The 25,583-nt window shown below is 45.0% G+C and overlaps 1 protein-coding gene across 1 annotated transcript in view; it reads right to left on the reverse strand.

The window, feature by feature from the left end:
- The window catches only part of LOC110489570 (pleckstrin homology-like domain family B member 2), a 65,837-nt gene that overhangs the window by 35,663 nt on the left and 4,591 nt on the right, over positions 1–25,583 (reverse strand). Inside the window, 5 exon segments of the mRNA XM_036943685.2 lie at positions 1,863–2,047; positions 6,878–6,958; positions 6,961–6,996; positions 20,189–20,280; positions 20,796–20,878. Coding sequence (XP_036799580.2) covers positions 1,863–2,047; positions 6,878–6,958; positions 6,961–6,996; positions 20,189–20,280; positions 20,796–20,878 — 477 coding nt within the window.

Consider the following 25,583-nt stretch of genomic DNA (forward strand, 5'->3'; position numbering starts at 1 on the left):
TTGGCATTAATACATGTCACATATCAGTTTGTAAACATAAAACAAAAAACATACAAACATGGTCTCTTTTTTTGCTTTCTTAAGGCATCTCCAAAATGCAGGTGTTTTCTGTGGTGGTGGGGCAGCCAGCGGAAAATACGGAGCGTAGGGGTGGGTAATGTTTTCTAGTTGTGCCGTGATTGGCTCAATGTTCTGTCACTCACGGGGACACTACGACGCCACAAAATCTACGGGGAGAGCTAAAAAATTCAAGACCCTTGGGTGCTGCCATAGAGTTACTGAAGTACCCATCTAAGGTTCAAGGTCATTGGCCAAAAATAAAATGACGTCAAACCACATATCTACAGTAGCTTTGATTGGACGGTAAACGTTATACTTAGCTAGCAAGCTATCAGTCATCATCATGAATCAAGTCGACAATCTACTGGCAAATCCTTTTCAATGAAGAGAAATTATTGATAAAACGTATCGGTGCTCATCGGCCATAAACATTACACAACAAGTTGGAAATCGCAGATTCAACAATGAGTGGTTTGGAAGGAATCAGTGGCTAACTGCAAGCATTGCAAAGCAATCAGTAGCCTGCTACTCAGTGGCGTGGATGTGTAGTCCAAGTCTGGGTTTAAGGGTCTTTAAGCTTAAAAGGATAAACATTCTGCACATTTCAAAACAACTGGGAACTAGGATCTGCGATTCCAGTGAGTTCAAGACAACTGGGAACTAGGAACTGCGCCTCCAGTGAGTTCAAGACAACTGGGAACTAGGAACTGCGCCTCCAGTGAGTTCAAGACAACTGGGAACTAGGAACTGCGCCTCCAGTGAGTTCAAGACAACTGGGAACTAGGAACTGCGCCTCCAGTGAGTTCAAGACAATTGGGAACTAGGGAATTTGTTGTTGCTCTGACTGGGAAAATACGTTTTGAACGGACATCCAACTCAGAATTCCGAGTCGGGAACTGGGGCCTCTTTCTAGAGCTTCGACCTGAAGATCCCCAACGTCATGATTCAACCGCACTATTGGTTAGAGCCAGCATTTCACTGTAATACCTGTTGTATTCGGTCAAAATAATAGGTTAAAAAAAATAGGTAAGTAAAAAATACAACATAAAAGTAACAAATAATTATAGAGCAGCAGTAAATAACAATAGTGATACTATATACAGGGGATACCAGTACAGAGTCAATGTGCGGGGGCACCAGTTAGTCGAGGTAATTTGCATATGTTGGTAGAGTTAAAGTGACTTTGCATAGATAATAAACAGAGAGTAGCAGCAGCGTAAAGGGGGGAGGGGGGGGGGGGGGTCAATGCAAATAGCCTGAGTAGCCATTTGATTAGCTGTTCAGGGTTGGGGGTAGAAGATGTTCAGGAGTCTTAGGGGTTGGGGGTAGAAGATGTTCAGGAGTCTTAGGGGTTGGGGGTAGAAGATGTTCAGGAGTCTTAGGGGTTGGGGGTAGAAGATGTTCAGGAGTCTTAGGGGTTGGGGGTAGAAGATGTTCAGGAGTCTTATGGCCTGGGGGTAGAAGATGTTCAGGAGTCTTATGGCCTGGGGGTAGAAGATGTTCAGGAGTCTTATGGCCTGGGGGTAGAAGATGTTCAGGAATCTTATGGACTGGGGGTAGAAGATGTTCAGGAGTCTTATGGACCAAATTATATTGTAATTTATTGACTTAGTAATAAACTCCCCAACTCACAATGCATGAAACCCCAAACTGGTCATGCCCCTCTTGTTGGCAGAGTCATAATGCTCAGTTTCTCAACTTGTACACATTTTGCCATGGCGAGGAGATCCATATTGACCCCGTTCTGGGTCTGCCTGTTGAGTATGGTTGATCCTGCTGGGAGAGCTTTACAGCTGTCATACCTGTGTCATACTGAAGTACGAGGGGCTAGCGTCCCCATTGGCTCGCAGGCTTGTCTCCAGGGCGATCTTCTTGCGTTGTAAGGTGTCCATCAAATCACGGAGCTCTGAGGCTGAGCGCATCCCTCTGGCGCTGCTGGCCCCTCCCACCTCCCCATGTCTGTAGTCACTACTAAACTTCAGATAGTCTGGGGGGAGAGCGAGAGAGAGCGAGAAAGAGGAAGAGAGAGAAAGAGAGAGGAAGAGTTGATACATAAGACATGTTATTTAAAAAAGTGTCCATCTTCACCGTTAAGTGAATAGTGAAGGAAACATTTCCATTCCCTGTCCAATGGTTGTCTGTTTAGTCTGTTGAAGCCTATTGGACTGAGGAAGGAGAGAGGTATTAATAGCTCTGTGTGTACGTGGGCCAGTGTGTGCCGCCCCATTAGGAGTGAGGGTGAAAGTTGCATGGTGGATGTAGGTGCAGCTAAGTCGATTCCTAGCTGGGCTTGGCAGAACACCCATAACCCAAAATGCAGAGAGCTGCTATACAAAATGGCCCATAATACAGAGGGCCTGACAGCCAACACACACACACCTATTCTCACATCCAAAACTAATACACACATGGTAGTTCAGGTTTCTAAAAGTAGCAGAGCAACTGACTTCCTTACTTTGGAATTTGGGGAAATATAAATACTGTAAGCGGTCAGGAATTTCCTCAATTCCCCTGACGGTTCAATTTCCCCTCCATCATCGCTGATCTGAAAACACTCTATAGGTGAAAGCAATGGAGAGGAAACAGTTATTTTACTCATCAACGATAGAGAAACATTTCTTCCCTTACCTGAGTAATGGGACAGTTTTATCCATACCATCATGACTTCCAAGACACACATAGAACCACTAAACGTAGACGGGCATGTGTGTGTCTACCCAGTTAGCATGCAGTTCCTTGGAAGTTCTGGGAATTAATTTAATGGTTGCCCATTGGTTCTGGGAATGAACGTTTATGGTTGCCCATTGGTTCTGGAAATGAACGTTTATGGTTGCCCATTGGTTCTGGGAAGAAACGTTTATGGTTGCCCATTGGTTCTGGGAATGAACGTTTATGGTTGCCCATTGGTTCTGGGAATGAACGTTTATGGTTGCCCATTGGTTCTGGGAATGAAGTCAAAAGTTTCCTGATCGATAAAACATTTTTTTTATTTTTTTTAATAAACGTTCTGGGAATCGCCTGTTCTGGGAACATACAAATCAAATTGTATTGGTCACAAACACATATTTAGCAGATGTTATTGCCAGTGTAGTGAAACGCTTGTGCTGTAACAGTGCCGTAGTATCTAACAATTCACAACAATACACACATCCAAAAGTAAAAGAACGGAATTAAGAAATATGTAAATAAATATTAGAACGAGGGATGTTGCAGGGAGGTTCGGAGAACGTTTTTACTAGGGTTGCCTGAAAGTTTTCCTGGGAGGTTTTATTAACGTTCTGAGAATGTAAATTCTACGTTTGATTGCAGGTTTTTTAATAACTTCCTTAAATCAAATCAAATCAAACCTGCATTGCTTGCTGTTTGGGGATTTAGGCTGGGTTTCTGTACAGCACTTTGAGATATCAGCTGATGTACGAAGGGCTATATAAATATATACATTTGATTTGATTTGAATAACTTCCTTAAAACGTTTACTGAATGTTTCAATACTATCTTTAATAACACTGCTAGCTGGTTAACTGGTCTGAATTCCAGGCAGACAGGCCAAATGGAAATTAATTTGCATAGGTGTTAATCATAATAACACATTTCTTTATTTACTGTGACACGGCGACAGTGAGATTCGAACCTATGCTCTTCTGTTCTCTATCCATGGAATTAGTCCACTGTGTGCCACCAGGATGGAGCTAGCATGACATGTTTTTTTTTTTTTTTACTCATATGTAGCTGTTCATTTTAGTCTATTCAAACGAAACCCCATTTCGAAGTAAACACTCATTAAGATCCGGTGTGGCCAATCAGTGGCCGCGACCAACCCACCTGAACACACTAAACAAGATAGAGGATAGACAATTGTTGTCGCTGAGAACAAAATGTATATGTTTTTTAAATAACATTATTAGAGCATTTTTGGAATGTTACTAATGTTGTTTTCTTATGTTTTTATGTAAAGTTTTCTAATTGTTCTGAGAACAAGACTTTAAATAGAACCATGAGGAAACAAGCAGAAAACGTTATGCTGAAGTACTGAAAATCCCACCTAAGAAACATATGGTTCTCAGAATTGTATGTGCTAGCTGGCTATCCTGCACCATTCCAGTAATGATGTGGATGTGTCACTGGCAGAAGATTATTTTCCCTTTAATCAGTCCGACGAGGCCAAACGACTTTCCCGGGAACAGACCCAAATCCCCGTAATTTGCGTGAAGATGGAGAAAAAGAGGACGGAAGTAGGGCTGCCTTCTGAGAATTCGTAGGCGATCAAGAGAAAAAAAAACACTGCCTTCCGTTCTACTAGCTAACCTGCAAATCATTGGAAATAAAATCGAAGACCTACATTGACCGGTACCCCCCTGTATATAGCCTCAACATTGACCGGTACCCCCTGTATATAGCCTCCACATTGACCGGTACCCCCCTGTATATAGCCTCCACATTGACCGGTACCCCCTGTATATAGTCTCCACATTGACCGGTACCCCCCTGTATATAGCCTCCACATTGACCGGTACCCCCCTGTATATAGCCTCAACATTGACCGGTACCCCCCTGTATATAGCCTCCACATTGACCGGTACCCCCCTGTATATAGCCTCCACATTGACCGGTACCCCCCTGTATATAGCCTCCACATTGACCGGTACCCCCCTGTATATAGCCTCCACATTGACCGGTACCCCCTGTATATAGCCTCCACATTGACCGGTACCCCCTGTATATAGCCTCCACATTGACCGGTACCCCCTGTATATAGCCTCCACATTGACCGGTACCCCCTGTATATAGCCTCCACATTGACCGGTACCCCCTGTATATAGCCTCCACATTGACCGGTACCCCCCTGTATATAGCCTCCACATTGACCGGTACCCCCTGTATACAGCCTCCACATTGACCGGTACCCCCTGTATATAGCCTCCACATTGACCGGTACCCCCCTGTATATAGCCTCCACATTGACCGGTACCCCCTGTATATAGCCTCCACATTGACCGGTACCCCCTGTATATAGCCTCCACATTGACCGGTACCCCCTGTATATAGCCTCCACATTGACCGGTACCCCCCTGTATATAGCCTCCACATTGACCGGTACCCCCTGTATATAGCCTCCACATTGACCGGTACCCCCCCCCCCTGTATATAGCCTCCACATTGACCGGTACCCCCTGTATATAGCCTCCACATTGACCGGTACCCCCTGTATATAGCCTCCACATTGACCGGTACCCCCCTGTATATAGCCTCCACATTGACCGGTACCCCCTGTATATAGCCTCCACATTGACCGGTACCCCCTGTATATAGCCTCCACATTGACCGGTACCCCCTGTATATAGCCTCCACATTGACCGGTACCCCCTGTATATAGTCTCGCCATTTTTTATTTTACTTCTGCTTTTTACTTCCTTGTTCCTTTCATTTCTTATTCTTATTTCATATTTTTTTAAACTGCATTGTTGGTTAATGTAAGTAAGCATTTCACTGTAATGTCTACAACGCAATGTTGTATTCAGCGCATGTGACTAATACAATTTGATTTGTGTGAAAAATAACCATAAGACAACCACACTCTCACCAAGATCTCAGAAACATCTCATTTAGTTTGTGTTATATCTGATTGTGTGTTTGTGTGTGTGTGCGCATGTGTGAGAGAGATCCCTATACAGATGTATGTTTGTGTGTGTACATTCCCGTTGCCTAACTGCAGAGACAGCAAGCGAACAGTACTGATATACGCCAGAATCACACACATACCGTGATCAAATGCTCTCTCTAAATCTCTCCCTCTCTTTCTCTTGGATGATCTGAGCCCTAGGACCATGCCTCAGGACTACCTGGCCTGATGACTCCTTGCTGTCCCCAGTCCACCTGGCCGTGCTGCTGCTCCAGTTTCAACTGTTCTGCCTGCGGCTATGCAACCCTGACCTGTTCACCGGACGTGCTACCTGTCCCAGACCTGCTGTTTTCAACTCTCTAGAGACTGAAGGGGCGGTAGAGATACCATGAATGATCGGCTATGAAAAGCCAACTGACATTTACTCCTGAGGTGCTGACCTGTTGCACCCACGACAACCAATGTGATTATTATTTGACCCTGCTGGTCAGCTATGAACATCTTGGTCATCATCTCTTATAATCTCCACCTGGCACAGCCAGAAGAGGACTGGCCACCCCTCAGAGCCTGGTTCCTCGCTAGGTTTCTTCCTAGGTTCTGGCCTTTCTAGGGAGTTTTTCCTAGCCACCGTGCTTCTACACCTGCATTGCTTGCTGTTTGGGGTTTTAGGATGGGTTTCTGTACAGCACTTTGAGATATCAGCTGATGTAAGAAGGGCTTTATAAATACATTTGATTGATTGTAACCGTGGTGATTGATCAGCGGAACACAGCTGCATCACCATGACGACAGTGATCGCCAGTTCTGAAGAACATTCCACCAGCCTTGGTCTAGAGAAGTGTGTTTTAGGTTTGTGGGGGGTAACAGACAGTTTTACACCCTACAATAAAGCATCCCTTCTGTGTTTCTAACCCTGCGGCTCTTCAGAGACCCCTCTATGAAGATATCGCATATATTAGGGACGCAAGAATGCCTTCGTCACGCATGAACACGTCTCAATCACACACACAACTGTCAGGATGGGTTCCACCTGTAACTGTATCCTCACACACAGTGGAAGAGAGGAAGTCATATGACATTTGAGGGACTATGGGCTGATGGGATCTATGGGGGAGGGAGGGGAGTGAACAAAGAAGAAGCAAGGATTGGGGTCAAAGGGAGGTCAGAGGTGAAAGAGGGTAGGGGCGTGTATGTTACCTGTGCTGTAGCCCAGGGGTGAGACAGGGCTCTTCAGAGGCAGCATGCTGTTCATACGGCTGGCCTCCTCTGGATGGTTGAGCGCAAGAAGCAGGATTTACCCAGACTCAAAGCGTAACCTGGTGAGAAAACACAGTCAGATATAACAAACTAAATGAGATGCAATTCAAACAGACAAGGCAGTCAGTCCTCCCAGTTGTCTGTATTACAACCTCTATCCTATACATCTGCTGCACTGCTCAGTCAACCACACAGTCAGGCCTGTTCATCTGCTGCACTGCTCAGTCAACCACACAGTCGGGTCTGTACATCTGCTGCACTGCTCAGTCAACCATACGGTCGGGTCTGTACATCTGCTGCACTGCTCAGTCAACCACACAGTCAGGTCTGTACATCTGCTGCACTGCTCAGTCAACCACACAGTCAGGCCTGTTCATCTGCTGCACTGCTCAGTCAACCATACGGTCGGGTCTGTACATCTGCTGCACTGCTCAGTCAACCACACAGTCAGGCCTGTTCATCTGCTGCACTGCTCAGTCAACCACACAGTCAGGCCTGTTCATCTGCTGCACTGCTCAGTCAACCACACAGTCAGGTCTGTACATCTGCTGCACTGCTCAGTCAACCACACAGTCAGGCCTGTTCATCTGCTGCACTGCTCAGTCAACCACACAGTCAGGCCTGTACATCTGCTGCACTGCTCAGTCAACCACACAGTCAGGCCTGTTCATCTGCTGCACTGCTCAGTCAACCACACAGTCAGGCCTGTACATCTGCTGCACTTCTCAGTCAACCATACGGTCGGGTCTGTACATCTGCTGCACTGCTCAGTCAACCACACAGTCAGGTCTGTACATCTGCTGCACTGCTCAGTCAACCACACAGTCAGGCCTGTTCATCTGCTGCACTGCTCAGTCAACCATACGGTCGGGTCTGTACATCTGCTGCACTGCTCAGTCAACCACACAGTCAGGCCTGTTCATCTGCTGCACTGCTCAGTCAACCACACAGTCAGGCCTGTACATCTGCTGCACTGCTCAGTCAACCACACAGTCAGGCCTGTACATCTGCTGCACTGCTCAGTCAACCACACAGTCAGGCCTGTTCATCTGCTGCACTGCTCAGTCAGGATTAAACTAGTCTGATTTTTATAGCATTGAGGATTGAGGTCTAATCTGTATTAAACTAGTCTGATGTTTCTAGCATTGAGTTCTAATCTGTATTAAACTAGTCTGATGTTTCTAGCATTGAGGTTGCAGGTTAGGGATCCCTGGCAAACGACTCAACTCTGGAGAAAAACAACGACAAAACTGTTCCATCCAGCGGTCTGTTACTGATACCAGAGATTAGAGGTCGACCGATTCATCGGAATGGCCGATTATTTAGGGCCGATTTCAAGTTTTCATAACAATCGGAAATCGGTCATTTTGTCAGTTAAGAACACATTCTTATTTTCAATGACAGCCTAGGAACGGTGGGTTAACTGCCTGTTCAGGGGCAGAACAACAGATTTTTACCTTGTCAGCTCGGGGATTCTATCTTACAACCTTACAGTTAACTAGTCCAACGCTCTAATCACCTGCCTCACGAGGAGGCTGCCTGTTACGCGAATGCAGTAAAGCAGCCAAGGTAAGTTGCTAGCTAGCATTAAACTTAATCATAATCACGAGTTAACTACACATGGTTGATGATATTACTAGTTTATCTAGCGTGTCCTGCGTTGCATATAATCGATGCGGTGCGCATTCGCGAAAAAGGACTGTCGTTGCTCCAACTGTACCTAACCATAAACATCGATGCCTTTCTTAAAATCAATACACAAGTATATATTGTTAAACCTGCATATTTAGCTAAAAGAAATCCAGGTTAGCAGGCAATATTAACCAGGTGAAATTGGGTCACTTGTCTTGCGTTCATTGCACGCAGAGTCAGGGTATATGCAACAGTTTGGGCCGCCTGGCTCGTTGCGAACTAATTTGCCAGAATTTTACGTAATTATGACATAACATTGAAGGTTGTGCAATGTAACAGGAATATTTAGACTGATGGATGCCACCCGTTAGATAAAATACGGAACGGTTCAGTATTTCACTGAAAGAATAAACGTCTTGTGTGTGTAACAGCAGCCTTTTCTTAAACTCTTAATTCCCTGACTTTCAACAGTCTGCCAGTGTTATACAACTGTTGCCCTTATTTGTTTAAACTACTTTCTAATTTCCCCCCCTCCCCCCTAGACAACACAAACACACAATCTGGGCTACAGGACATTTCATTTTTTTACAGCTATCCCCCAGCTACAACGATAACCGCACACTTTGATCATACAGATGCCAGTGAAGAAGAAGTCTGGTACCAGTTTATTCTGGTTGATCTAAATCGATAGCCTCTGTTCAGCTACTACATTCCACTCCTGTGATTTGCCAAAGAGACCGTCGCTTGAAAACAAATAGGGGGGGGGGGGGGCAATAGTACTGTTTGTCCATTTTGAGATGCCATAGCCAGTATACACTTCTTCAAAATAGTCAGAATAAATATCTTCCATAACTCAAGAGATCTGTCATCAATTTTGACATGTTTGCTGAAGAGATCTTATTGGTGTAATTTTACAAAGATTTTTGGTGCAGTATTTCTCAATGAAAAAATGTGCATGAAAACAAGTAATCTCTTGCTTTATTGAATAATCCCTACTGTTGACCAATCACTGACAAAGGGACATAGACTTCAGCTACCAACTTTGGCTTCCTGAAAAAAATGTGTGCGCCCGAACAGCCGGGGGAAAAAACAAGTCCAAAACTAACAAAAATGTCACAAAACGTCAAAACGTCGTCATAAAATATGTACCAAAACTTCTGAACAATTTTGGATGGGAGGCATACGTCTACTATAGACTAAGGTAGGATGGGAGGCATACGTCTACTATAGACTAAGGTAGGATGGGAAGCATACGTCTACTATAGACTAAGGTAGGATGGGAAGCATACGTCTACTATAGACTAAGGTAGGATGGGGGGCATACGTCTACTATAGACTAAGGTAGGATGGGAAGCATACGTCTACTATAGACTAAGGTAGGATGGGGGGCATACGTCTACTATAGACTAAGGTAGGATGGGGGGCATACGTCTACTATAGACTAAGGTAGGATGGGAAGCATATGTCTACTATAGACTAAGGTAGGATGGGAGGCATACGTCTACTATAGACTAAGGTAGGGTGGGAGGCATACGTCTACTATAGACTAAGGTAGGATGGGAGGCATACGTCTACTATAGACTAAGGTAGGATGGGAGGCATACGTCTACTATAGACTAAGGTAGGATGGGAAGCATACGTCTACTATAGACTAAGGTAGGATGGGAGGAAGGAGGGAAGTGAGTTTACGTTAAGTATCCGTGAGTAACATTGCCATGTCAGCTGACAAATGCTGCTGCTTTCAATTAAATGTCCTCTCTCTCTTTTATAAAACAAATAAAGTAGTGTGGCTAATCTTGCCATCTTAAATCAAAGCCCCTGTCTGAATAAATAACAGAGTCCCAGAGCAGAGCCGATGAAAGACAGACAGACTTCCTTTGGCTTACTTCAGTTCTACCTTCTATGACCGCAGGCAGTTATGTCTTGTCATGTGAAATCACGTTGTCTCTCTGTCAACTGAACTAAGCCCAGTTTCCCCAAAAGCATCTTAAGGTTAAATTCATTTTTAGACCGTTCATAGGAGCACCGTTAGGGTACTAGGGGGCAACTAGCCCCCTCCCTGTAATTCACATTAAAACCACAAGATGTTGCCAGATATATATATATATATATATATATCATTTTTTTAAATCTTAAATAATCCCCTTGTTTAGAGAGAAAAATGTAGATCACTTTAGAGTAAAGTAGTAATATGTTGGATGAGTGTGTTGGGGGCAACTCGCTCCATCCCCTACTAGGGGAAACTGGCACCTGGGGGCCAGTTTCCCCATATTATATTGATATACCATTCCAATATATTCCAATGTATATATTTTTGTATTAATTAAAAACAACTATTGAAAACCTTTAGCTCCTGAATGTCATTTTAAAAGACAGCAGGGATTTAAAAACATGCATTATTCAAATAATATTTAGTGTAATTGTACATAATGGATTGTATGGAAACAGAACAGCAAAGAAATTAATGTGCAGGTGAATTAAGAGGGACTTGAAATTAACTCTCCTCAGTGTGGATATTAATGGTGACATGTGCAACACCCTTTCACCCCCATATGTTATTAAAATAAGAGTTCCTACTGTTGACGAATCACTGACAAATGGGCATAGACATCAGCTACCAATTTTGGTGTGCCTCCATGAAAAAAGGTGTGTGTGTCTGAACAGCCGGAAAAAAAACGTAACGAAGTCCGAAACGAACAAAAACGTCACAAAATGTCACCATAAAATATGCATCAGAGAAATCATTGATGAAAAAGTGCTCCAGAGCTCTCAGGACCTCAGACTGGGGTCAAGGTTCACCTTCCAACAGGACAACGACCCTAATCACACAGCTAAGACCAAGCAGGAGCGGCTTCATGACAAGTCTCAATGCCCCAGCCAGAGTCCGGACTTAAACCCGATCGAACATCACTTGAGACCTGAAAATAGCTGTGCATCGACGCTCCCCATTCAACCTGGCAGAGCTTGAGAGGAGCTACAGGGAAAAATGGAAGAAACTCCCCAAATACAGGTGTGCCAAGCTTGTAGCGTCATACCCAAGAAGACTCGAGGATGTAATCGCTGCCAAAGGTGCTTCAACAAAGTAGTGAGTAAAGGGTCTGAATACTTATGTAAATGTGATATATGTTTTTTATTTGTATTAAATTAGAAAATGGCAAGTTTGTGTTGTATTAAAAAAGAAAGATAAATGTTTCCAATGACATCCACCAATAAATAGACAATTAGGAGGCAACACCTCCTGATAATTGGTGTGCATTGTGATTTTAACCAATGTCATCGGTAAAACGTATCTTTTTTTACTACAAAACATAGCAACCTGCCATTTTTACATACGTTAATGTTGGAGTGGTACTGGAGATGATTAACATAACATTTAAATTATTTTTTAAATGTCCCTTTAAATAACCTTCTGTCTTATGTAAGCATATCATACTAGTTTCAGCATCCCGGATTTACGTTTACTATGCTACGTCTTGTCTATGAGACTTGGCTGAGGTGATGTCAACGTTGTAAGCAGCACCCACACGTCAAGATAGACTTTTCAACTTTGATCGTAGGTAATGAAGTCAATTTCCACCTAAAACGTAGGGTAGCAAGATCGGTTCTTATCTGTGGCAATTATAGAATTGATGGTTACAACAGAGCAAGAGTGACGCAAATGGTCAAGTAGCCTACCCTTGCCAATTTACTACCATTAAATCAAATCAGCTGACAAACAAATACCTGTATCATTTCCCCACAAGTCACAAAAGGCTACAAAACCAAAAGTAGGAAATGTTGCACAAAACACTATTGTAGGACATGAGACCACAAATGTGCAAGTTCCACATGCACACTTGCGCATACATGTTGGCGCCGCTTAAGATTCCTCCAAGCCAGTGAAGTTTTGAGAGGAGGCTACTTTTACTAACCTTTTTACTGAGTTCCATCCAGCGAAAATAACAGCAGGATTTTTCCTTATTTCTCTATGTACAACAATTATCATGACAATTGGTGAAAAGTAACCCCCCGCTTTCTTATCCTCCTTCAACCCAGTACAAAGCTCCAGAAATAACTCGGGACTTTTGGTGTCCACGGATTTCCATCCAGTTGAGTTTGAGGTAAGGAGCGCACCAACTCCCCAAAAATGGGGTGGTGACGCCTGCTTGACGCGAATAGACAGATTGGGGTAAAAAAAAATAAACCCGCCCCTCAGAAAGTTTACTCAATGCATGAAAAAAAAGCACGCGGGTTTAAAATCCAAAACGAATGTATTTGATTAAAAACGCATTTCAGTTCAGCTAAAACAGTCTCGGACCCCCTTCTCTTTGTTGGTAGAATTACAGCGGTTTAAAAACCAGAGGTATTTAGTTCCCACCCCCCAATGCTTTTTTTTTCTTCGTATGCCTACTTCTATCCTCTGAAAACACCTTGACGGGAATGTTACTGTAGCCTCTCTCAGAACCACAGAACACAACACATCAGAGCATAGCTGCGGGAAGTAGTTTGGGGGTGCTGCAACAAAATAATTGCCCGCGCTGAAGAGTATATCAGTCCGCTAACACAGGACTAGTAAAGGCCCAGTGCACTACTTTTGTGGAAATGTTTTAACTAAATGTATTTGAGTGTTTACCATCATTTGTAACTTGAGTCTGATAGTTATCTGTACAAAACAGTTCATCTAATAATACTTGTGGAATATAAAAATTCTTGCTTGATATGTTTTCCAGTTTCTTGAAGTACTTTGTGAAAACTGAAATGGTTTATGAACTCCTTTTCCATGTTATTAGACACTCTTATCCAGAGCAACTTGCAGTACTGAGTGCAAACAGTTTCATACTGGTCCCCTGTGGGAATCGAACCCACAACCCTGGTGTTGCATCCACCGTGCAAACCTAGATGACCAGCCTATGTATAATACAGTCAGTATAATACAGTGGTTTGTAAGGATGGTAAATTAATACTGCACAAAAAGTGGTTGTTCTCCATGTTATTTGATCAACACAAATATTTAAAATGATGTGAATATTTTGTGTTTTTGTCCATAACTTTGCATCTTTTGATGTAAATGTTTTAGAACGGGGTTGTTATTTCTGGATCCCATTAGAATGACATCACAGAGAAAGAGACAGGGTTGTGTTCTTTCTGGATACCATTAGAATGACATCACAGAGAAAGAGACAGGGTTGTGTTATTTCTGGATCCCATTAGAATGACATCACAGAGAAAGAGACAGGGTTGTGTTCTTATTGGATCCCATTAGAATGACATCACAGAGAAAGAGACAGGGTTGTGTTCTTTCTGGATTCCATTAGAATGACATCACAGAGAAAGAGACAGGGTTGTGTTCTTTCTGAATCCCATTAGAATGACATCACAGAGAAAGAGACAGGGTTGTATTCTTATTGGATCCCATTAGAATGACATCACAGAGAAAGAGACAGGGCAACAACTCTTACAACTCAAACTATTGAATCCTGCAAGATACTGTTCTTAATTATACAACTACCTTTTCTGGCAAAGCAGAGTATGTTTTTATGAATATATTTTTATTCTCATTTCTCAGGGGTGCTACTTCAGCACCCTCAGCACCCCTACTTCACGTGGCTATGCCTCAGTGGGAGAAAATAAAAACTCAAATAGAGGTTATTTTTATCAAAACCATACTATTTGAAATCCAGCCTCTGATACACAGAAGAAGAGTTTTAGTAAAGAGGAGGAAATAAAAGGGGGGGGTGGCAGGAGAAGTTAGGGAGGGAGAGACGCTGGGACAGAAGAATATGAGGGAGAGAACTGTGACGAGAAAATCTCAGTTGCATACTCCTCCGGTCCTCTCTCCTCATCTCCTTTTCAAAACCCACTGGATAAGAAAGCCAGAGGTCCGTCCCCTCTGACCTTCTCCTCCAATGGGTTTTGAGAAGGAGACGAGGAGAGAGGATGTGGGAGAATGCAATTGAGAGCTTTCCATGGAGAGAGAGACTTGGATAGAAGAGAGGGGTAGGAAAAGAAGGCTTTGCTCCTGTGATATGACTTAGTTGTATGGTGTTGTTGGATTCTGGGTAGACTCTGATCATTGGTATACACATAAACATAGTATTCAAAGGAAAAGACTGGTTTATATGTCAGAGGTTAAAGGTTATCTGTAGAAAGACAGAGTGGATGTGGAATGGGTCGGGTGGACGGGAGGACGTCACAGGGTTGCTATAGGGGAAGAGGATGGACATCTGTGGATTAGGTGAAGGAGGGGTTGAAGTTAGGACAGATCCCCTGAAGGGAGAAATTATGGTTTATTACCCTATTACCCTCTTCCTGTCAAACCATAAAATGTAAGGTTTGGAGAGAAGGAGGAGTGTCTAAAGTAGAGTATGCAGTGGGGCAAAAAAGTATTTAGTCAGCCACCAATTGTGCAAGTTCTCCGACTTAAAAAGATGAGAGAGGCCTGTAATTTTCATCATAGGTACACTTCAACTATGACAGACAAAATGAGGGGGAAAAAATCGAGAAAATATCTTTGTAGGATTTTTTATGAATTGATTTGCAAATTATGGTGGAAAATAAGTATTTGATCACCTACAGACAAGCAAGATTTCTGGCTCTCACAGACCTGTAACTTCTTCTTTAAGAGGCTCCTCTGTCCTCTACTCGTTACCTGTATTAATGGCACCTGTTTGAATTTGTTATCAGTATAAAAGTCACCTGTTCACAACCTCAAACAGTCACACTCCAAACTCCACTATGGCCAGGACCAAAGAGCTGTCAAAGGACACCAGAAGCAAAATTGTAGACCTGCACCAGGTTGGGAAGACTGAATCTGCAATCGGTAATCAGTTTGGTTTGAAGAAATCAACTGTGGGAGCAATTATTAGGAAATGGAAGACATACAAGACCACTGATAATCTCCCTTGATCTGGGGCTCCACGCAAGATCTCACCCCGTGGGGTCAAAATGATCACAAGAACGGTGAGCAAAAATCCCAGAACCACACGGGGGGACCTAGTGAATGACCTGCAGAGAGCTGGGACCAAAGTAACAAAGCCTACCATCAGCAAGGGCATTGAAGATGAAACGTTGCTGGGTCTTTCAGCATGACAATGATCCCAAACACACCGCCCAGGCAACGAAGAAGTGGCTTCGTAAGAAGCATTTCAAGGTCCTGGAGTGCCTAGCCAGTCTCCAGATCTCAACCCCATAGAAAATCTTTGGAGGGAGTTGAAAGTCCGTGTTGCCCAGCAACAGCCCCAAAACATCACTGCTCTAGAGGAGATCTGCATGGAGGAATGGGCCAAAATACCAGCAACAGTGTGTGAAAACCTTGTGAAGACTTACAGAAAACGTTTGACCTCTGTCATTGCCAACAAAGGGTATATAACAAAGTATTGAGATAAACTTTTGTTATTGACCAAATACTTATTTTCCACCATAATTTGCAAATAAATTCATAAAAAATTCTACAATGTGATTTTCTGGATTTATTTTTCTCATTTTGTCTGTCATAGTTGAAGTGTACCTATGATGAAAATTAAAGGCCTCTCTCATCTTTTTAAGTGGGAGAACTTGCACAATTGGTGGCTGACTAAATACTTTTTTGCCCCACTGTATATACTGGTAGTGGTGGGAACATGTCTTTATCCGAATACAGCTGTGTCCACCCTTTGGGGAGAATTAAACTTGGTTCAGCTTCTCTAGTGTCCTTGAGTTATTTACTCTGAAAAATTAGAGCCTAACAGTTTATAATCTCTGTTATTGGAAAAACACTGCAAGCACAATACGGATTATTAGCTGCGTGTGTGTGTGTTTCCAATTTCACACTCTCTTTCTAAACCCACAAGTGTGTGTGTGTGTGTGTGTCTCTCTCTCTCTCTCGCTGCCTCCCTTTCTCTCTCTCTCTCTGTCCCTTCTCCGTCCTTACCATGAACTTTCCAATTCTTTCTACCTCTTGCCCTCTGCCCTGCCCTCTTCATATCTGTTTTTCTCTACGACTCTCTGAGACAATACCTTGGCCTCCAGGACATATATCAAAAAACACCTTGTCAATACTAGAGTCAGCCAGCCACAGTGTTAAAACAGACAGGTCAGTGAATATTTAAAGGGTTAATTCAATCTCCCAAACACCTGATTAACTTTAACAAAAAGACACCTGGTGGTTCAGGTAAGACATTACAAAGCACAGCTGGGGGGGGGGGGGGGGGGGGGGGGACCGATGACATCACGGATTCCCGTCAGACGAACTCCGTGAAGTTTGCAGTTGCGTATAAAAATACACTATTTTGCTCAAAACATATTTATTTGACCCTTTAGTGTGTGTACTTTACTGTATTTATACTTGGGATATCACTTTTTCAACAGTAAAAAGTTAAATAACCGCTGGAAGACGTCTTTTAACGGACAGTGGTCAGACCAGACCAAGACAGAGAGGTGGGGAGGAGAGGAAATGGAAAGGGGGAAACCTAGTCCGCTGTACAACTGAATGCACTCAACTGAAAATGTGTCTTCCACATTTAACCCCAAACCCTGAGGTGTGAAAAGAGAGAAATAAATGGGGAGGGCGGTAGGACAAAAATGAGAGAATGTGACAATAGAGAAATGTGTTCTTCCAAAAAACCCTAAGAAGGGAACAGGTAAAGAGGGATAAGATAAAGGAATGTTAGGAGCTAGAAGAGAGAAGGAAATAGATGTCATCACTAGGATATGTCATCACTAGGAGATGTCATCACTAGGAGGTGCCATCACTAGGAGATGCCATCACTAGGAGGTGCCATCACTAGGAGGTGCCATCACTAGGAGGTGCCATCACTAGGAGGTGCCATCACTAGGAGCTTCCATCACTAGGAGATGCCATCACTAGGAGGTGCCATCACTAGGAGGTGCCATCACTAGAAGGTGCCATCACTAGGAGATGCCATCACTAGGAGGTGCCATCACTAGGAGATGCCATCACTAGGAGGTGCCATCACTAGGAGGTTCCATCACTAGGAGATGCCATCACTAGGAGGTGCCATCACTAGGAGGTGCCATCACTAGGAGATGTCATCACTAGGAGGTGCCATCACCAGGAGGTGCCATCACTACGAGGTGCCATCACTAGGAGGTTCCATCACTAGGAGATGCCATCACTAGGAGATGCCATCACTAGGAGATGCCATTACTTGGAGGTGCCATCACTAGGACGTGCCATCACTAGGAGGTGCCATCACTAGGAGATGCCATCACTAGGAGGTGCCATCACTAGGAGGTGCCATCACTAGGAGGTGCCATCACTAGGAGGTTCCATCACTAGGAGGTGCCATCACTAGGAGGTGCCATCACTAGGAGATGTCATCACTTGGAGGTGCCATCACTAGGAGGTGCCATCACTAGGAGGTGCCATCACTAGGAGCTTCCATCACTAGGAGATGCCATCACTAGGAGGTGCCATCACTAGGAGGTGCCATCACTAGAAGGTGCCATCACTAGGAGATGCCATCACTAGGAGGTGCCATCACTAGGAGGTGCCATTACTAGGAGGTGCCATCACTAGGAGATGCCATCACTAGGAGGTGCCATCACTATTAGGTTCCATCACTAGGAGATGCCATCACTAGGAGGTGCCATCACTAGGAGGTGCCATCACTAGGAGATGTCATCACTAGGAGGTGCCATCACCAGGAGGTGCCATCACTACGAGGTGCCATCACTAGGAGGTTCCATCACTAGGAGATGCCATCACTAGGAGATGCCATCACTAGGAGATGCCATTACTTGGAGGTGCCATCACTAGGACGTGCCATCACTAGGAGGTGCCATCACTAAGAGATGCCATCACTAGGAGGTGCCATCACTAGGAGGTGCCATCACTAGGAGGTGCCATCACTAGGAGGTTCCATCACTAGGAGGTGCCATCACTAGGAGGTTCCATCACTAGGAGATGCCATCACTAGGAGGTGCCATCACTAGGAGGTGCCATCACTAGGAGATGTCATCACTTGGAGGTGCCATCACTAGGAGGTGCCATCACTAGGAGATGCCATCACTAGGAGATGCCATCACTAGGAGATGCCATCACTAGGAGATGCCATCACTAGGAGATGTCATCACTTGGAGGTGCCATCACTAGGAGGTGCCATCACTAGGAGATGCCATCACTAGGAGATGCCATCACTAGGAGATGCCATCACTAGGACGTGCCATCACTAGGAGGTGCCATCACTAGGAGATGCCATCACTAGGAGGTGCCATCACTAGGAGGTGCCATCACTAGGAGGTGCCATCACTAGGAGGTTCCATCACTAGGAGGTGCCATCACTAGGAGGTTCCATCACTAGGAGATGCCATCACTAGGAGGTGCCATCACTAGGAGGTGCCATCACTAGGAGATGTCATCACTTGGAGGTGCCATCACTAGGAGGTGCCATCACTAGGAGGTGCCATCACTAGGAGCTTCCATCACTAGGAGATGCCATCACTAGGAGGTGCCATCACTAGGAGGTGCCATCACTAGAAGGTGCCATCACTAGGAGATGCCATCACTAGGAGGTGCCATCACTAGGAGGTGCCATTACTAGGAGGTGCCATCACTAGGAGATGCCATCACTAGGAGGTGCCATCACTAGGAGGTTCCATCACTAGGAGGTTCCATCACTAGGAGATGCCATCACTAGGAGGTGCCATCACTAGGAGGTGCCATCACTAGGAGATGTCATCACTAGGAGGTGCCATCACCAGGAGGTGCCATCACTACGAGGTGCCATCATTAGGAGGTTCCATCACTAGGAGATGCCATCACTAGGAGATGCCATCACTAGGAGGTGCCATCACTAGGAGATGCCATCACTAGGAGATGCCATCACTAGGAGGTGCCATCACTAGGAGATGCCATCACTAGGAGATGCCATCACTAGGAGATGTCAATACTAGGTGCCCTATATACACAGACATGGAATCACTGGCACTGTTGGAGCTAGGAACACAAAGCATTTCGCTACACCCGCAATAACATCTGTTAAATATGTGTATGTGGCCAATTACATCTGTTAAATATGTGTATGGACCAATAACATCTGTTAAATATGTGTATGGACCAATAACATCTGTTAAATATGTGTATGGACCAATAACATCTGTTAAATATGGACCAATAACATCTGTTAAATATGTGTATGGACCAATAACATCTGTTAAATATGTGTATGTGGCCAATAACATATGTTAAATATGTGTATGGACCAATAACATCTGTTAAATATGTGTATGGACCAATAACATCTGTTAAATATGTGTATGGACCAATAACATCTGTTAAATATGTGTATGGACCAATAACATCTGTTAAATATGTGTATGTGGCCAATGCAATTTGTTTTGAAGCAAGATAGAAAATGATTAAAAGAGAGGCATATATGCATAGTCACTTTAACCATATCTACATGTACATACTACCTCAATCAGCCTGCCGCGGCCCTTTGCAGACCAAGGGGAACCACTACTTCAAGGTCTCAGAGCGAGTGACGTCCCTGATTGAAACGTTATTAGCGCGAACCACCGCTAACTAGCTAGCCATTTCACATTGGTTACACCCACAAGGTTAGCTGTACAAGACTGTGTGGTCCTGTGTGTGTGTGTGTGTGTGTGTGGTCTTGTTTTGAATTGCTCTGAGTATCTCACCTTGTGTGAGCGGGACAGTGGATGTCACAGGGACCCCGTCCCGGGAGCAGAGGTTACCGTAGGGGTCAAGGGTGATGACCCCTGACCCCCAACTTTGGAGGCAATTTTGTATGTCATAGTTGAAGTGTACCTATGATGAAAATTACAGGCCTCTCTCATCTTTTTAAGTGGGAGAACTTGCACAACTGGTGGCTGACTAAATACTTTTTTGTCTCGAATCTTGATGAACCAGAGACACCTGTCGATGACTGGGAGCTGAGGTCTATACATGTACTGCAATTATGTCATTTTACAGTAAAATTACTGTGTGTGTGTGATTAGAGTTCCCTGATTGAGGAAGTCAGTCTGTCTCCCTGTCCTGGCTCTAGTGTTCCTTGATTTCCTCCCGGAGTATCATATTATTCTTTCTCTCTCTCTCTCTCTCTCTCTCTTTCTCTCTCTTTCTCTCTCCAGTAGCTGTCACTACGGTTACAGTGAAATCTATAGAGAGATGAACAGAAAAAAGCATCAGGGAAAGTATGGGCTAATCAAATGTGTGTGAGTGATTGTGTGTGTGAGAATGAGTGTGTGTTACCTTCTTTAAGGGGCAGTAGGGTGGTGGCCACACTCAGCCTCCCACTCCCCAGGCTGACCAGATGTGGCTGTTTGGACCTTCAGGCCTTTCCCTGTGTCTATCAGATCCAGGGATGACTGGGGAGAAACACACAGATTTGTCATACAGTTTAATAGTTTATAATATGACATCTTCCCAGTGTGACGGTGTTCTCCTTTCTTTTCAACAGATTAAAAGCAGTGAAAGACTGCGCATGCCTAAGTTAACAACTTCTTTTGAAAATAAACCTCCTCTCCTTTATTCTCTTCTCCTTTCTTCTCCTCCTCTCCTTTCTTCTCTTCTCCTTTCTTCTCTTCTTCTTTCTTCTCCTTTCTTCTCCTCCTCTCCTTTCTTCTCTTCCTCTCCTTTCTTCTCCTCCTCTCCTTTCTTCTCCTCCTCTCCTTTCTTCTCCTTTCTTCTCCTCCTCTCCTTTCTTCTCCTCTTCTCCTTTCTTCTCCTCCTCTCCTTTCTTCTCCTTTCTTCTCCTTTCTTCTCCTCCTCTACTTTCTTCTCCTTTCTTCTCCTCCTCTCCTTTCTTCTCCTCCTTTCTTCTCCTCTTCTCCTTTCTTCTCCTCCTCTCCTTTCTTCTCCTTTCTTCTCCTTTCTTCTCCTCCTCTCCTCTCTTCTCCTTTCTTCTCCTCTCCTTTCTTCTCCTCCTTTCTTCTCCTCTTCTCCTTTCTTCTCCTCCTCTCCTTTCTTCTTCTCCTCTCCTTTCTTCTCCTCCTCTCCTTTCTTCTTCTCCTCTCCTTTCTTCTCCACTTCTCCTTTCTTCTCCTCCTCTCCTTTCTTCTTCTCCTCTCCTTTCTTCTCCTCCTCTCCTTTCTTCTTCTCCTCTCCTTTCTTCTCCTCTTCTCCTTTCTTCTCCTCATCTCCTTTCTTCTTCTCCTCTCCAGAGGAAACACAAATCATCAGCTGCTCCAGAGCTTTCTGCGCTTTCTATAGTGCTGCTGGTCCAAACTATAAAGGCCTTAATGTACCAACCATTCTACTACCAGTATATTGTAGCTGTGTGAGGTTAGGTGTGTGAGGTTAGGTGTGTGAGGTATCTATTGTCACCTGTGTCTCGTCTGGAATCATCTGGTCTGACTATGACTGACAGAATGCCTCTGGGTCCTACAGGAGAAGGAGGTTAGACAACATAGAAGATAGACCCAGAAACGAAACACCCTGTATCTACGTAGAATTTCCTCCTAGAAATTAAACACACTGTATCTACAGAGAATATGACCCAGAAACTAAACACACACACACACACACACACACACACACACACACACACACACACACACTGCAGTGGGAGGAATGTTCCATGCCTGCCGATTTCCCACCAGTCTATGGGAGTATTTGACATGCCAGGAGTGGGACACACACACACACACAACACAGTGGCACTCTACGACCGTGACTGTGACCATGAGTGCTAGTCTGATCCAACCACCCTGCATTGTTCAACTGTTGACTGGAGTGAGGTTTAATTCACAGCTCTGGACAATAATGAAAGCAAAGGCCAACGAATCCCGATCTAGATTGAGTGTGGGTGTGTCTATGAGTATGTAAAAGGCCAATGAATCCCCATCTAGATTGAGTGTGGGTGTATCTATGAGTATGTAAAAGGCCAATGAATCCCCATCTAGATTGAGTGTGGGTGTGTCTATGAGTATGTAAAAGCAGGGTACATATAAAGAAGTGGCCTTAGGGTGTGACAAGAAGGACAGCAGTTGGAGAGGGGAGGAATTAAACAGAGAGGAAAATAGACATAGATATGGAAACAAACAGTAAGAGCAACAGAAGGACACGGTGTGTGTGTGTGTTGAGTCTCTGTGTGTGCACACACACAAACGAGTGAAATACCACAGCAAACATGATTAGAGCCTTGTTAAAATCACATCCACCACGTATTCTCCCTCTTCTATCATTCCTCCTTCCTCTCCTCCCTCTTCCCTTCTCTTCCTCCCACTCCTCCTTACTCTCCTCTGCCTCTCCTTACCTCTCCTCCACCTCTCCTCTCTCCACCTCTCCTTTCTCCTCTCCTCTCCTCCACCTCTCATCTCCTCTCTCCTCTCCTTTCTCCTCTGCTCTCATTTCTTCTCTCCTCCTCTCCCTCTCCTCTCCTTTCTTCTCTCCTCCTCTCTCCACCTCTCCTCTCCTTTCTTCTCTCCTCTCCTTTCTTCTCTCCTCCTCTCTCCTCCACCTCTCCTCTCCTTTCTTCTCTCCTCCTCTCCTTTCTTCTCCTTTCTCCTCCTCTTCTCTCCTTTCTTCTCTCCTCTTCTCTTCATCTCCTCTCCTTTCTTCTCTCTTCCTCTCCTTTCCTCTCCTTTCTCCTCCTCTCCTCTCCTTTCTTCTCTCTTCATCTCCTTTCTCCTTTCCTGTCCTTTCTTCTCCTCCTCTCCAGAGGAAACACAAATCACCAGCCGCTCCAGGGCACTTCCTCTTATTCAGAACTCACTTCCTCTGTCTGAGGACATTTCCTTTACGGACTCGAACACCCTATTTGCTCCTCTACAGACAACTTCTCACACAAGCACGCACACACACAGGCAAAAGATAAATGAGGTATGTGTGAGTTTGATATGATCTGATGTAAATGGAGATCAACAGCATTTGAAATTCAGGTAGAGTAAAACAAGGACAGTAATGAATATCCTGAAGGACTACTGACAAGAGTACTCTTCATAATGGCAGGAGTACTCTTCCTTCTCCTCTCACACGTCCCTATACCCCCCTCCCCTAACACTCTTACTGCCTCCTCCTCCTCCTCCTCCTCCTCTCTCACCTCCCTATACCCCCTCCCCTACTAACACTGCATGCCTCCTCCTCCTCCTCTCACACCTCCCTATACCCCCCTCCCCTACTAACACTCTTCATGCCTCCTCCTCCTCCTCTCACACATCCTTATACCCCCCTCCCTTAACACTCTTCATGCCTCCTCCTCCTCCTCTCACACCTCCCTATACCCCCCTCCCTTAACACTCTTCATGCCTCCTCCTCCTCCTCTCACACCTCCCTATATCCCCTCCCCTAACACTCTTCATGCCTCCTCCTCCTCCTCTCACACCTCCCTATATCCCCTCCCCTAACACTCTTCATGCCTCCTCCTCCTCCTCTCACACCTCCCTATATCCCCTCCCCTAACACTCTTCATGCCTCCTCCTCCTCCTCTCACACCTCCCTATATCCCCTCCCCTAACGCTCTTTATGCCTCCTCCTCCTCCTCTCACACCTCCCTATATCCCCTCCCCTAACGCTCTTCATGCCTCCTCCTCCTCCTCTCACACCTCCCTATATCCCCTCCCCTAACACTCTTCATGCCTCCTCCTCCTCTCACACCTCCCTATATCCCCTCCCCTGTCACTATTCCTCCTCTACCCCCACCCACCTCAGACATGTAAACAGCCACCCAGGTGAAAGGGCGAGTCGGGTTCAGGGGTTTCATCTCGTTACGCTTTAGTGTTGGTGTGTTGCCGAGGGATACAGAACACAGAACTGCCCTCAGCAGCCACATTGTTGGGCTGTGTGTGTGCGGGCATGCGTGTGTGGTGTGTGCTTGTGTGTCATCATTCCATGCTCCATATATCTGTCTGGGGATAGGGATCAAATCCCAGTCCATGCTACTGCTCTAGGAGGTCCGATCTAACCCACAGATGTGTTTTCAGAACAAAGGTAGAGACAACACAGAAGACATGTTGAAGCTGAACAACACACAGCAGAAAGCAGCGCATTATCTCTGTGGCTCAACTACATGTTAAAGACATATTACTAAGTCTCTACGGACAGGAGAAAGAGAAGGACTAAAACAGAGAAAGGGAGGATAAACAAAGAGGAGTGGAAATAAATGAGAGAGAGAAACTAATAGAGAGGAGAAGAGGAACATGAGGAAAACGTTGTGATGAAGGGATGAGATGAAAGGAGGAGAGCTGAGCTATAACTAAGAGAGACCATCTGGGTGAATATTGCTGTCCATTTCTTCTTTATGACTTCTCTCTTTTCATCTCCTTATCCTTCTCTTTTTTCTTTCTGTCTCTCTCTCTCTTCTCGTTCTCTCCCCTTCCTCCATCGCTCTCTTTCTCTCCAAACATGGGGGAATGGTAGTATTTGAAGAAGCCCTCAGCTGTTAAACACATGGGTTACTGGACATCAAAAGTGTGTGTGCACCAGCATGCACATGCCTGTGTGCACAAGTTGTTTTGGAATCACCACATTTGATTAGACACCATGTAGGGATTATGGGTAGGGCATGGGGAGCCTGCATAAGGTGCCAGGGCCTGTAGTGTGTGGTGTGTATGGATGGATGGGGGGGGGGGGGGGGGGGGTTAAAGGGAAACTGTATACAATATCACTCATTTACTCTCTCTCTCTTCTGTCTTTCTCTGGCCGGTTCCTTCCTACACTCCATCCTCCCAGCTGACAAAGCTTTTATTGTGTCCCTCCTTCTGCCTCATCCCCTATGGGTGACAGACACACACACACACACACACACACACACACACACACACACACACACACACACACACACACACACACACACACACACACACACACACACACACACACACACACACACACAAAATGACACACTCATACCTGTACATAAGGGTCGAGTGGGACAACCCTTCCCTCCTTCATGCCCTCTCTCCCTCCCTCCCAACCTCTCTCTCTCCCTCTCTCCCTCCCTCTTTCATGCCCTCCCTCCCTCCCTCCCTCCCTCCCTCCCTCCCTCCCTCCCTCCCTCCCTCCTTCATGCCCTCCCTCCCTCCCTCCCTCCCTCCCTCCCTCCCTCCCTCCCTCCCTCCCTCCTTCATGCCC

Source organism: Oncorhynchus mykiss, chromosome 15 (assembly GCF_057628025.1).
Source record: "Oncorhynchus mykiss isolate SJ-2025 chromosome 15, ASM5762802v1, whole genome shotgun sequence".
Classification (NCBI taxonomy): Eukaryota; Metazoa; Chordata; class Actinopteri; order Salmoniformes; family Salmonidae; genus Oncorhynchus; species Oncorhynchus mykiss.